The 13,225-nt window shown below is 38.1% G+C and overlaps 1 protein-coding gene across 5 annotated transcripts in view; it reads right to left on the bottom strand.

Annotated features, from left to right (window-relative positions):
• Positions 1 to 13,225, bottom strand: part of diaph3 (diaphanous-related formin 3) — a 557,032-nt gene that overhangs the window by 450,319 nt on the left and 93,488 nt on the right. For all 5 annotated transcript variants that reach the window (XM_049465746.1, XM_049465747.1, XM_049465749.1 and 2 more), the window contains one exon: positions 12,039 to 12,169. In XM_049465746.1, the coding sequence (XP_049321703.1) occupies positions 12,039 to 12,169 (131 nt within the window). The remainder of the gene's footprint in view (positions 1 to 12,038; positions 12,170 to 13,225) is intronic.

The raw sequence follows: 13,225 nt of genomic DNA, 5'->3' as shown, positions 1-13,225 counted from the left end.
TCTAGACGGAAATACGGACTCTAATGTTGGCTAAAGAAAACCTGTGTAAGGTGTTGCTTCTCATTCTGATACACAATGTGCTGACTGTTTTTACAATGTCTCACACTGTGTGAAAGATTCTCGTTAAATTGTAAAAATTATGAAGCCTCATATCTTTTGCTTTACATATACCTATAAATAGCAACATCAGAGAAACTGATTCAAAAACTGAAGTGGTCTCTTATTATTTGGCCTACAAATAATGCATCATCAATGCCAAATAAAAAACGTGGCAATAAGCAACAAGGTTTTATTGCCCAAGCAGTTTGAATGTTAAAATCTGTGGAGGCATTAAAACCTCACAGCATGCTGTTGGCCATTTCTGCTCGAGCAGTTTTAACACTCTGCTTTACTGTCATCACTCGGGCACATGTACTGCGACTGCAACACAGAGGCCAAACTACTCAAAGCATATCACACACTAACACCACAACCCTCTCGTCATAACACACTCTAAACACACCATTGCTTGGTACAGATAGGTAATTACCACTCACCTCCTAACAAGTTAAATATGCTCTCCACGGGCTACTTGTGCCAAACAAACAGGTGCACAAATAGCGGGCAGAGCCACTGGCTACTATTCAAACCATGACCAGGTGTGAGAAACACTGGGAATCCTGTCACACTGCGGCCTTGCACAACACTTCAGCGGTATTATGCCAAACACAACAAGCGCCATGACACCCTCTTTACTACAAACATGCGAAAGTTCAATCGCTATTGCGCCGCCAAAGCTATTCACCCTTTCTCTCAAAGTCTGGACCAGAGTCCAAATCAAAGCTTGTTTTGTTACATTTTGAACATTTATGGTATGTGTCCACTGGCACTTAAGCCTCGACGCATCCTATTTGTTTCAATGGAAAGAGCCATCACATACTGCGATGCATTGGGCCCAGGGCAGGATGAGCACAACACATTTATTTATGTTCGATAATAATGGTAAATTTACAGTTACAGTCATGAACAGTTACAGTTGTGTCATGAACTTAAGATGGACAGATTATGCAAAACACAATTCTACATGCTTTTGTACTTCCACTTATACAGGTTCTCGACTGCCTCTATCGACACTCCAAGCGTGAACATATTAATATTTCATATGCTTCTATGGGACGTTTTGATGGCTCCCTTATTGTGACGTCACAAATCAAGTGGCAAGTCAGTGTGGGTCTATAGAAAGTCAGCAGAGGAGGGAGAATTATAAATCTAATTTTAAATAATGAGTTTTGTGCTTATATATAGGGCTGCAATGATTAGACGATATAATCGGCAATATCAACTATAAAAATTAGTTGACTTTAAATGTTCATTGTCGACTAATCATACAGGGGACACTCGCACAGCTTACACTTGTCGTGTGTCTCCAAAAGAGCCCAAACACAACAAATTACAGATTTTCTCACTAAATATCAGCTCTTTCCACATGTAAAGGACAATGTTCTGAACATTTGAAGGACATTTGAAGTTCTTCGATGTGAAGCAAAGGCACAAAGCTAGAGAACAAAGCAGAAATAATAATTGAATCTGAAAAATAATCGACAGGTTAGTTTACTACCAAAATAATCATTAGTTGCAGCCCTAATTCTAGAGCAGTAAAGCATAAACTATATTGTTCATCTTTTGCCATTAAGCACAAGCTAAAACTAACGTGTGGTAAACACTCTGCGTTTACATGGCGTAGCTTATTTGCATAAAAGTGACCGAGCCCTTAAATGGCTCATTCTGAAAGGGACTGAAACTGAAAGTGTTGAGATCTTTATCTTTATGTAAGAATGATTTTGGGCAAAGAACTTAATGAACATGTTTTTTTTGTTGTATAGCTCGTAGACCCATTCTAACTTTTGTAAAAATAAGGAATTATAAGTCTCCTTTAAGTCTTCTAATTGGATCCTTCCGCTAGATGTCTCTACTTCCCACAACATCAAGGACACATCAGACAGACATTAGCAGCCATTCTTCAAAACTTTCAACCATTTAGTTGCTTTACTGCCCCTAACATTTGTTTTTTTGTAAACTTCCCTTTTACGTTGCATTAGTTGCGCATTAGAGAACACAGCAAATAAATGCACAAAACGATGGCAGAAATGCAGGGCAAAGCAAGTATATATCTACCCTTTTCACCGCATTCCTGCAGTCTGCCACACACTGCAAATAGTTGCCCGTCTCCTGGCACTGTCAGACACGCTGAAGGGTCTTTAAGAAGCTGGAGAGGCACTTGAAAGGTAATACAAGACGGAGGAAGAAAAGCTAAATCATAAAATAGTTTGTGTAGGTCTGTCTTTTGCTTGGCAGGGGGTGCTGGATCTTCTGGAATTCTGATAGCCGGCTTTATTGGACTTGAGGGAAATTACATTTCAGCTTTACATCCCACATCCCACACTTCCAGGAGCTATATGCAACTATACTGGGTCAGGAGAGATAGAGGGAAAGTGAGATAGAGGGTAAAGTGGTTGGGGAGAGAGGGGGGGGTTGCTCGGTATACTGTTCTCAATGCCCTCACAGCAACCCAGGCTGCTGCTCTATCTGATATCGATGGCTGCCTTCTCCCGGAGTTTTGTAAACTACTTTAGAGAAGGAAACAGACTTTAGCTGCGCTGGTCGAGAGAGGAAGGGGTTTTTATTTCTTGCCCGTATTGATTTTACATTCATGCGACGATAAATTTGCCCTGAACCTTGCTGTTACTGTGGTGATGTGGTAGTAACTGGACTGGAGCTTATTTGGGCGACTGGGAAAATGATCTAACATTGTTGGATTGTGAATATTAGCCAGCAGCAGTGAAGGGGATCATGCCCCTAAGAAGTCAGAGAGAATGACAGAGCACCACCTATAAAAGCACCACCACCAGCACTGTAGAATAGGAAAGATGTACTATTTGTGTTTCAGAAACAGACCAAATTTCTGCAATTTCCTTGTGTGGGAAGCCAGACTGTAACATGTTTGTAGGTTTATGTGGTTTATTAAATGTTCTAGAACTAACTTGTAGGGCAAACTCAATGTAAGTGGGTGTCGGATGGATGGAACACTCCATTTCTTAAAATGAGGAGACATTTATAATTCCTCAATTCGAGAATATGGGAAACAATCTTGGAAAAGTGGGTGGGAATGATTATGTACAGCAGCATCTGGCCATAATTATCTAAAATTACTTAAGACCTAAAAAAAACAAAAAAAAAAAAAGAAAAGAAATGGTTTAAAACTAGGGTTACCTAGCTAAATATATGCTTTATCCGACCAGGGTTTTGTGTTGCAAGAGCTGAAACAGTGCTGGAACTTCTTTTCAGTACGAGCTCAGTCCTTTGAGTGGAATATTGAGAAAATACAAGTGGGTTACTCTGAAGGAGGCGCCGGTAACCATGGTAAGGCGGATAAACACTTCAGAAAGGATTAGCTTTTACGGGTATTTTAAATTAGATAGAACAAATGTCTATGTAAGATAGTTACTCCATTTTAAAAATCACATTAAAACTGTAATTCAAATTATCTATTATAATTGGCAAAATCACCCAGCACTAGTTAGTTTGAGAAAAAACAATAATAATAACTATTTTCTTCATGCAGGTATATAAAACTTTAACAATGTTTGCCCAGCACATTAAACTCACTCCAAAAACTAAAGCTAAATCTGTTTTTCCGCAAAATTTGCCTTTCAAGGCCTAGATACGGAAGCTTCAAATTCAACGGACTTAACCAGGATTAAAACAATCCGTGATTATACTGTTTCTCTGCTTGATCTGTTTCATCATTTGGAAAAAAGGTCTGCTCTCATCTAAAAGCCGTCCAAAAGGAGCGGCGCAGCTCTAATCTAGCAGAAGGAGTGAAGCAGCGGAGAAAAAGGTCATCATCCATCCACTCGACTCCACGCTCGTTAGGATCAACCTACTCAATATTTAACCAGTCTTGGCCAGCGGAGCGCGATGAGCCCAGCTAAATCAGAACAGGTGTCTTTTCAAAACCATTTAACATCCCGCTCCGTGATTGGAGGATGAACTTCGGAACTGACACCGAAAAAAGGGAGAGGGAGTGAGAGAGGGGGAGAAAAGGAAAATCAATGTCACTCATGGTGGCGGGGGCAGGTAATGGAAACATCACTCACTCGTCCAATCAGACACTTCACCTGAATGGGAAAAGGCAAATATGGGAATAAATTATGCCCCTTCTGCACCTTCGCCACGGCCCAGTGCAAACCACCCACCCCCATGAGACAGGGGGAATGAGGGAGCATGTGTGTGTGTGTGTGTGTGTAAGAGAGTGTGTGTTTGTGTGTGTGTCTGCAAGAGATTTTTAGACACAAATCAAACTGCAGACAGCTGAAGGGTGAATCTTGCTGTCCACACCTGCAATCTCTCACAGAGGCACACACAAAACACTATTTATTAACATTAACATCAACATCATTACACATTTACTGCACACAGACAAACACGCCCCCACACATGTATACCCATGCAGACATTTACCGTATTTTTCAGACTATAAGATGCACCTAAAATACTTTAATTTTCCCAAAAATAGCCAGTACTACTTTTAATCCGGTGCTCCTTATGTATGAATTTTACAAGTCAGGTATTCAAGAGTTTCATAACCTATAACCTGCTCCTAACACTGGCTAGCACCACTGGAGCAGCATTAGCATTACCCGCTAACAAAGGTAAGTATTATCAGCCTGTAACCTGGTCCTAACCCTGGCTCGCACTGCTGGAGTGGTTAGCCGCTAATGCTAATCTTCCAGCCTTAGTGCTGGAGAAATGTGTGAATCTAAGCTTACGGAAGCACTTTACTCACCCAAATAAACAGTTTTCAGAAGAGAAATGTGTGTAGATTAACATCCAGCTTTTGTTTGACTTTAAAAGAAAGTCATTTTTTTTTTACAGTTTTGTTTACTTTTAGCTTAGCTTTACTTAGCTTACTTAGTTAGCTACCAAACACCACCACGCAGCAGCGAGACCTGCTGAATCAGAAGTTCTTATAATGCCTTCTTAAATGCGCCTTATAATCCGGTGCGCCTTATGTATGAAAATAGACCAGAAAATAGACGTTCATTAACAGTGCGCCTTATAATACAGGGTGGCCTTATAGCCTTATAGTTCACACTTTTGGGATATAAATATGAACACATTTAGCAAAAACGGCAACACATTTAAAAGCCAAAAATATGCATATCAGAGATGGCATCTGCATATTCCCCAGAGTAAAACATGTCCTCATACACTTAGAGCTTTTATCTAAAGCCTCATATCAAATAGATATCAATCAGGTGCTACAATAATTCTTTATGACAACTCATAACACAGTTTTTAACTCTGATTTAACGCTGATATGATCAGATGCAATGTTGTTGCTGTCATAGCTGCCAGGATTTTTGATTTTGATATTCTATCAATAAAACAAAGTTCAAACCTGTTCATGAAAAGGGGATTTGCTATTTAAACTGCAGTACATGAGTGAGGCTAGCCTCTACAGAAAATGAGTGAGAAAGTGAAGCAAAAAAGCAGATACTTAAAATACAGGCCTACACACTTTTTGTTTCAAAGTTCGATGATAATTAAAGTATAAAATCAATTTATTGCATTATGGTCAATGCCTAGACTTTTTGCATCTCCATTAAATATTTAAGTTATGTTTAACATTGAAAAGGCCTATACATTCTCCCTCCAAGGTAAAAATCATGCAGCGGTAAGGCTATTCAGAGTGAATGTGCTTGTGGGTGAAATGAAGGCCACTTGCCAATTAGCACCAATGTGTGCTAATGAGAAAACCAAGCTGTAAGTCCCTTTTACTCAACGCTGAGTGTGTTCCACACCGTGAAGTGAACAGAACTTCTGCATGGTATTAAGGCAAGCGTAGGTAGATGAATGAGAAGAAATAAGACAGTTAAATAAGAAACAAGCATTAAAATATATGCGGCTAAGAAGAAAGCACCCCTATCTACTAAATAAAAAGTACATAAATACTATTGGTGTCTTGCAAAAATATATTTATTTTATTTCTTAACTTATTTAATAACTACAATTTTAATAACTACTGTTCCACTCAAATTCTATTGAAGTACAGTCCAACTGCCCAGCTATATTCTTGCCCTACTTGTATTATCAGAAAGACATCAGAAGGTGACCTGTGTGGACCAGAATGCATTTCGCACCACGCCGCTTTCCAATTACAGACCGTACAGCATCCTCCCGTCCTCAAGAGTTTGTACTTGTGAGTCAAACTTGCCAAGTCAGCATGATAAAGCGTGTTGGTTTAAACCTGGCGTACTTTGCATTGAGAAATAAGGCTAGTTTTGCACTGTAAGCATGATGCCCCTTGTCACATGAACAAGAAGTGTGTTCAGTGTAGTAACTGATTACATCCCAAAAGCACAAATAAAAAGAAATGAACTGAGCTCAGTATCTCAACATCTTTATAGAATTTAGATCATTTTAAATGGCAGAGAGTAAGTGCTGTGTGTGACAATTTATCATTTAACCAGAATCTTTTAAAAGAACTCTGATTCTTGAACCACTTCTGTTTCGCCTTACAAGAACTGTGGTGATTTTCAGCGAACCAGCCTGACTTTTTGCCAGTTTTAGTGGGTTCACAAAACAGAGCGGTGCTGGTTCCACATCGGTGGAAAAGCGCTAAAAGAGAGAAACAGAAAAATAAGTATATTTCACTGAAATACACTAATGGGTCATTTTTTTTTAATTTCAGTAATATTTCAGTAAAGAAATTGAAAAGCCAAAATGTGCAACTTAACAGTGGCCTGTTTTCCAAATTTTAAATTTCATTAATGAAACTTACCCTTAGTGGCTGTACTAAGAATTATCCTTAATGGGATAGGGGGCAAATAATGTGCATTATTATCTAAACCCTGTTTTAAAGTATTATTTTGAAATATATATTTTTTTGTGTATTTTGGCCTCTCCCCATTTATATATTTTAGGGCCTAGTCTTGTGTGACCTAAAATAACTGCCTGGTGGTGTTGTAAACACATGGCTTCCAAGCAAACAAACTTGCCTACAATGATTAGATTCAACTCCGTTAAAGCCGATTGGTTTCTAAAATGAGAATGTGGGAAAATAAGGGAAAAAAAAAAATAAAATAAATACCCATACTTTTGTATTTGACTTTTTTGGTTATTTTTTCTTGTTGTACTCAATTTGTATAAACATGAATACATATACACATATACCTTTGGTTAAATGATAAATCTTATATACATCCAAACACACACACACACAAGTCTTAAAAAATGATGTGTGAGAATAAATAGTAGTCCTACCATACTTTTCAGTTCAGGACTTACACAGAAGAGCTTTATGCTCTCTCTCTTATCTTCTTTCTTTTTGTATGCTAATACTAGAAACACACGTTGGATATGTTCCCTATTAGAATAATCAATCTCCAGCAGTGATCCACCCGCTCTCTTCCCCCACAGTGTAGTTAATGCACCCCTTCATCAAAGTCTCATGAACAAGAAACACTGCTCAATCTGTCATTAATGAATGAGCAACTGCGGCACATGCAGCACACGTCTGTCTGAAGCCCACGTACCAAACACAAGCAGGCCTACAGGGCCAAGGGGAGAACGCACAAGTCACCACGTTCACACAGAGATGTTCTCATCTCCACAATGATTTCGTGTTGAACTGGTTGAACTAGTATTTTTTTTTGAGTGAATGTACAATTATGGCCAGTACAATTACATAAAATGAGCTATTTTCAAACTTCAAACCTGAAAATGTGTGCTTATGTTTTTTAAGTCAACAAAAAAATTAGTTTTTAATCTAATTTTAGTTTAATAGGCATGTGCCATAGTTTCTTCACCAGCGTTTTGAGGAAAAAAAACTCACCTGTTGTAGGCTATAAGAGCAAGCTACCCTTATTCTGTTGTGCTGATGTGTTGACTGGGTTTAACATTAACTTAAAACATTGTTGTGTTAACAAAAAACTTGTGTCTGAAAAAGCACTGCCACTGTAATCAGGAGATTGGGCTGGTTCAAATCCTGGTCATGCAGCTTATTATTAACTGCTGAAGCCCTGAGAAAGCACAATTGGCCTTACTCTCTCTCTCTCTCTGGGTGGGTACAGAAGATAGTGCTCTTTCCCCTCTTCACTCCTAGGGTCATGTGGATCAGCACAAGGCTGCGTCTGTGAGCTGATGTATCAGAACCGAGTCACTGCGCTTTCCTCCGAGCGTTAGCGCTGTGATGCCACCCGGCAATGCTACAGCATCAGCAGCAGTTCAAAAAGAGGCGGAGTCTGACTTCACATGTATCGGAGGAGGCGTGTGCTAGTCTTCACCCTCCTGGTGTGTTGTTAGAGTAGGTGCACAAGCAATGTTTAAGGTGGTGCTGATGGAGCAGGGACAGTCCCTACATAAAGAAACTGAAAGAACTCAGTCCCAAGCACAGTGTGAGCTTTAATCAGCAGACGAGACGGTAATAAACGTATTAATCAAACGAGCAGCGGCAGCTACTCATCGCAGTAGTGGCACTGGAGCCGGATGACACATGCTAAAAGCTAGATTGGATTGGTTAGGAGTTTTTTTTAACCTTGTAAACAAACGAGAATGTACGGGGAGCGTGAATAATGGTCGCGCTCTGCCACTGCCACGCAAGGTCGATCGTGGATCATTCCGGCGGCCGGCGACACTCCATGGCGGAACGTGCCAGAACACCGAGCACAGAGCTAATAGAAATCATGACATTTCATGAATTATGCCAATAAAGGATGCAGAGAGGATGAAAAGTGTACCATCACATCACTCTCTCTCTCCATCCCTCCAACCCACCTTCATTCTCCATCTATGGATGGTGATAGCTTATTGGCTAGCTCCAGCCTTTTGATATTGGACACACTGCTTAGCATAGTCTGCCAAATTAACTTTAAATGAATGTATTAACTTTATCTGAACAAACACAAAAGAGTCTCTCTTACACTATTTTCATTGACTGGACTCCTGTAATCAGTTCAAAACTAAAGCTTCAAATAAAAAAGAACAGCAACCAAACAATACAAGCTGCAAGAAAAAAAATTATTTGTCTAACCTTTCTTCTTGTTTAGTGAGATATTCTGAAAATGTATCTTAGTTCTGAGCTGTATGACCAAAAATGTATCACAGTATTTTTCAAGACGGTTTCACTGTATGTCACGTTTTTATTGTTATTATTATTATTTTAATTTTTTTGTGACTGGGCTTTTATACAGATTTTTCACTTACTCTGCTTTTATGAGTACATATAATATAAAACATAAAGGCTTCAAATTAAGGTTTAGATTTTAAACAGTTTAACACTATAAAGACCGAAAAATACCTAATGTTTAAGTATACATAAGCGATGAATCTCAAAAGCTCTATTCCACAAGTTAGACCCAAGTTTAATATTCATTTACAAGATGTTATTATTGAAGCCATTAAAGATATTGTATTAAAATTGGACACACTTCCCTTTTTTCTCCAGTTAACCAATACAATCAATTCAGTGTGATTTCCAGAGTTTTATGGCGTTTTCTCACTGTACAGAATTGATTCTGTACTCAGGACTAATTCTGGGCTCTTTTTTTCCGAACTGTGAATCGATTGTGTATTTCCATTCGTCTCTTTCCTGAGTGAATAATGGCTGTTTGCTGTTGTTTTTCTATTTTTCTCAAACAATGAGAAACAGCAGCAGGAGCTCCTTAGATAAAGTGCTGTTCTCATTTCTTTCCAGGCAGGACAGAGTTTTAGCCTCCCTATGGCTAAGCTACCATTACTTCAGTACGTAAGCTTATTGTGCTATCTGGCTAGCATTAGCTAACGAGTTGTGTCCGTGTTCTCCTTTAAGGGCCCTTTTTGTATCTCAGCGCTCCACAGTGCCTCTAGTGGTGTGGGGGAATGTGAAAAATGCATCCCGGATTTAATTTCCCCTCTAGTATATACTGGATGAACTGATATACCGCCCAGTACTGATTCATCTTGACAAATGTCACCAATAAGGATTAGTCTGTTCATCATTCAATGCTTTATTTTATTTGAATCAAGATGTTAAAATTTTCTAGTTAAAATAAGCAGTTCTATATGGTTTCTTTGCACTTTTAACTAGTAATGTCTATCTATTAAAACCAGTAGTTCACGCAGTATTGCCAACTTCTATCTCTGTGGATATGTGTAAACCAAAAGTACTGCATAACTTGATGTTACCCTCTGGTAACCTCTAACAATTTTAACCTGCGGCAAAAATGTGATAGATTTTGGTTGTGTTTGCCATAAAACACTGCCAAAAAAAGTCAAACCAGTTGTGATAAACTCCAAAGTCTTTAGCTAACTGTGTTCTGGGAATGTTTAAAACAGTGTTAAATCAAGATATTTAACTGGAACAAAGTCAACAAGGGTGTAACGCCATTTTCAGCTGACACCCAACTTCCACGGTAAAAGGAAAACAACATTAATTGCACATTTAAACCGTACTAAAATAAGGCCACCAACAATCTACAACTAAAAGAACACACAAGCTAATGAGAATCTGTTTTTTTATTTCGTCCTCCTCGTTTTTTCAATGCTCTATTTGTCCACCTCCCTGTCCACAGCCTGCAGCAATTTAAAACAGCACGAAGCATTCAACTAAATAAGTTTAAATTGTCTTAAAAAAAACAGCTTTAATTATCAAAAAATATTTTCTTTGCGGAGAAGCCTGGCCTGTGTTTGTGGTTCAAATATGGGCGAACAGCAGGAGAGCTTGTCACGACTGGCATCAAACAATTAAGAGGCAGGAGGGAGAACCTCCAGCATGGTGCAGATCAGAAATAAATATTAATGCATCCCAGCATGCAGTGCTGCTGTAAGATCCTACCAATGGGCCTCGCACAGGAGGCAGATATTAGCCAAATGTCAAAGGTTAGACAAGGTGGGTAGCAGGGTCAGATGAGGTGGGGAGAGCAGTGAGTAGGTTTTTTGGTTTAGTATATTGTTAGTGTGTGTGTGTGTGTGTGTGCGCAAATGTGTGTGCATGTAATATGTTTTTTTTTTTAAGATCGGAGTGAGTAAGACCCAGCATTAATAAGTGTCTGAAAAAAAACGAGTTAATGCATGTGGTGTGCAAGTGCTGGGCAGTATATCGGTTCATCCTGTATTTTTCACATATCAACCTACCACTAGAGGCGCTGTGGAGCGCTGTGTAGAACAGCACCACCAGAGAAGCAGATACAGCTCGCTAGCCAGTTAGCATAACAAACAAATACACTGGAGTAATAGCTCAGCCTTGTGGAGTCAAACACTCGTCTAGCTCTGTCCTGCCTGGAGAAAAATGAGAAAAACAATCTGAGAAGCTCCTGCTGCTGTTCCTCATCGTATGAGTGTTTTCATACGAGTAAAATAGAAAACAAACAGCAAACAGCAATTATTTTCCCAGAAAAGAGACGAATGGAATTGTGTCCACAATTAATCCACAACTCTGAGAAAAACTTTCTCTTAACTGCATAAAACTTGGGTAGTAACTATAGCCTTTTTAAATATATTAACATTGTAGCTTGAAGGATACTTTTAATGCACACTGAATTGAATGTATTTGTTTACAGGAGAAAGAAGGGAATTTTGGCTCTTATGGCTTCAAGAATAACATATTGTAATTTGATATTAATCTTGTTCCCTATTTGTGCAATAGAGCTTAATAGAGAAATATCTATTAGGAAAATTAAACATTTAGTATTTTAGGAGCATTTATAGTTATATAGCATTTATATAGCCTTTTTTCTGATAATTAAGTCTGATTTATTCATATATTGTGTATTTTTGTGGGACAAAGTAAATCCAATAGTATTCAAGCCTTAGTGTTTAATATTATATGTACTCCTAACAGTAGAGGAAGTCATAAACCTGTATTAAAGCCCAGTCATGCAATAAATAAATAAATAAAGAAATAAACAAACAAACCAATGGTCATACCGCCCAGGATAAGTGCATGTATGTGCATGTGCGTGTGAGTGTGTGTGTGTGTGTGTGTGTGTGTGCGTGCGTGCGTGCATGGGTTTGCATACCTGACTGGATTGCTGGTGAGGGACACTCGGAGGGAGTCGAGGCAGGTAAACAGCTTCTCGTCAGTAGCTCCACTCTTCAGCTCAGTGAGAAACTCCTGAGGAGATATCTGATGGCTGCTCTTTAGACTGCCCTAAAACAGAAAAACAGATATGTATTCAAAATGTATACTCTTACTACATTTTAAATTCAGCAAAACATTTATATTTTTTACAGAGGACTTTAACGTTTTTATGCATAAATCAATTTTTTTATGTTTTGTTTGTACATATATTTATATATAGTATGGTTTTGTAAAGCCTATACTTTTTTATGTTTATGCATTAATTTGATAGGAAACCTTAGATTTAAACATCAGATTTTCACAAAGGTCTGAAAGGTAGAAAAATAATCAAATCAGACAAATGAGACAAAATATCAGACTTGCTAATTTACTTAACAAAAAATGACAGATCAGTTGAAGTTGAAAGTAGAGTCAATATGATGACAATCAGGTATTTTTTGGGCAGAGCACTTTTTAGTTAAAAATAAAAGATTACTTTCATTTATAATTCCCTCCTCCTGTTTGTGTCCATAGATATGTCCTCATATCTATCACTGTGTATGTATTCAGTATGTCTAATGTAACAGAAGCTAATGTTACTAATAAAAATATTGTCATTTAGAGCATTATATGCAGAAAATAAGATATGACTGAATATCATATAATATATTAAACAAAAAAAAAAAAAAAAAAAAACCTGAGAAACATTTTATTTAAAGTTAATTACTAACTTTAAAAAGTAATTACACAGATTTCCATTTCTTGGTTGTTTCATAATGTTTTGCTCATTGTTTGCTTCAAAAGTCTGTTAAATTCCAGACAGTTTTCCAACACTCGCCAGATCATTTAGCGCTTAGCTGCTGTATGCCAAATGCTAATGGAAGACTCGGCAGCTGTTAGCAAACGCAAATTAGTATTTTACTCAGGAACACTTTCTGCTATTAACTACAATTTTAAATATTGGCACAACACATCTCGCAGGGAAGTGCACCGAAATACAATGGACAAACTGTGTGATTTAATATTGCCAGAAATATATTGAAAAGCCCTTCATTTTCCGCAACTCATCAGCATTAATTTTTTTATCTAAGCAAGGGCTCTTCCTCAAGTTAGGGGTTTCTGAGTTGTATTAACTGTTTAAATACA

Source organism: Astyanax mexicanus, chromosome 16 (genome assembly GCF_023375975.1).
Source record: "Astyanax mexicanus isolate ESR-SI-001 chromosome 16, AstMex3_surface, whole genome shotgun sequence".
NCBI classification, from domain to species: domain Eukaryota; kingdom Metazoa; phylum Chordata; class Actinopteri; order Characiformes; family Acestrorhamphidae; genus Astyanax; species Astyanax mexicanus.
Note: the sequence above shows the minus strand (reverse complement) of the source record. Positions and strands in the feature narration are given on the sequence as shown.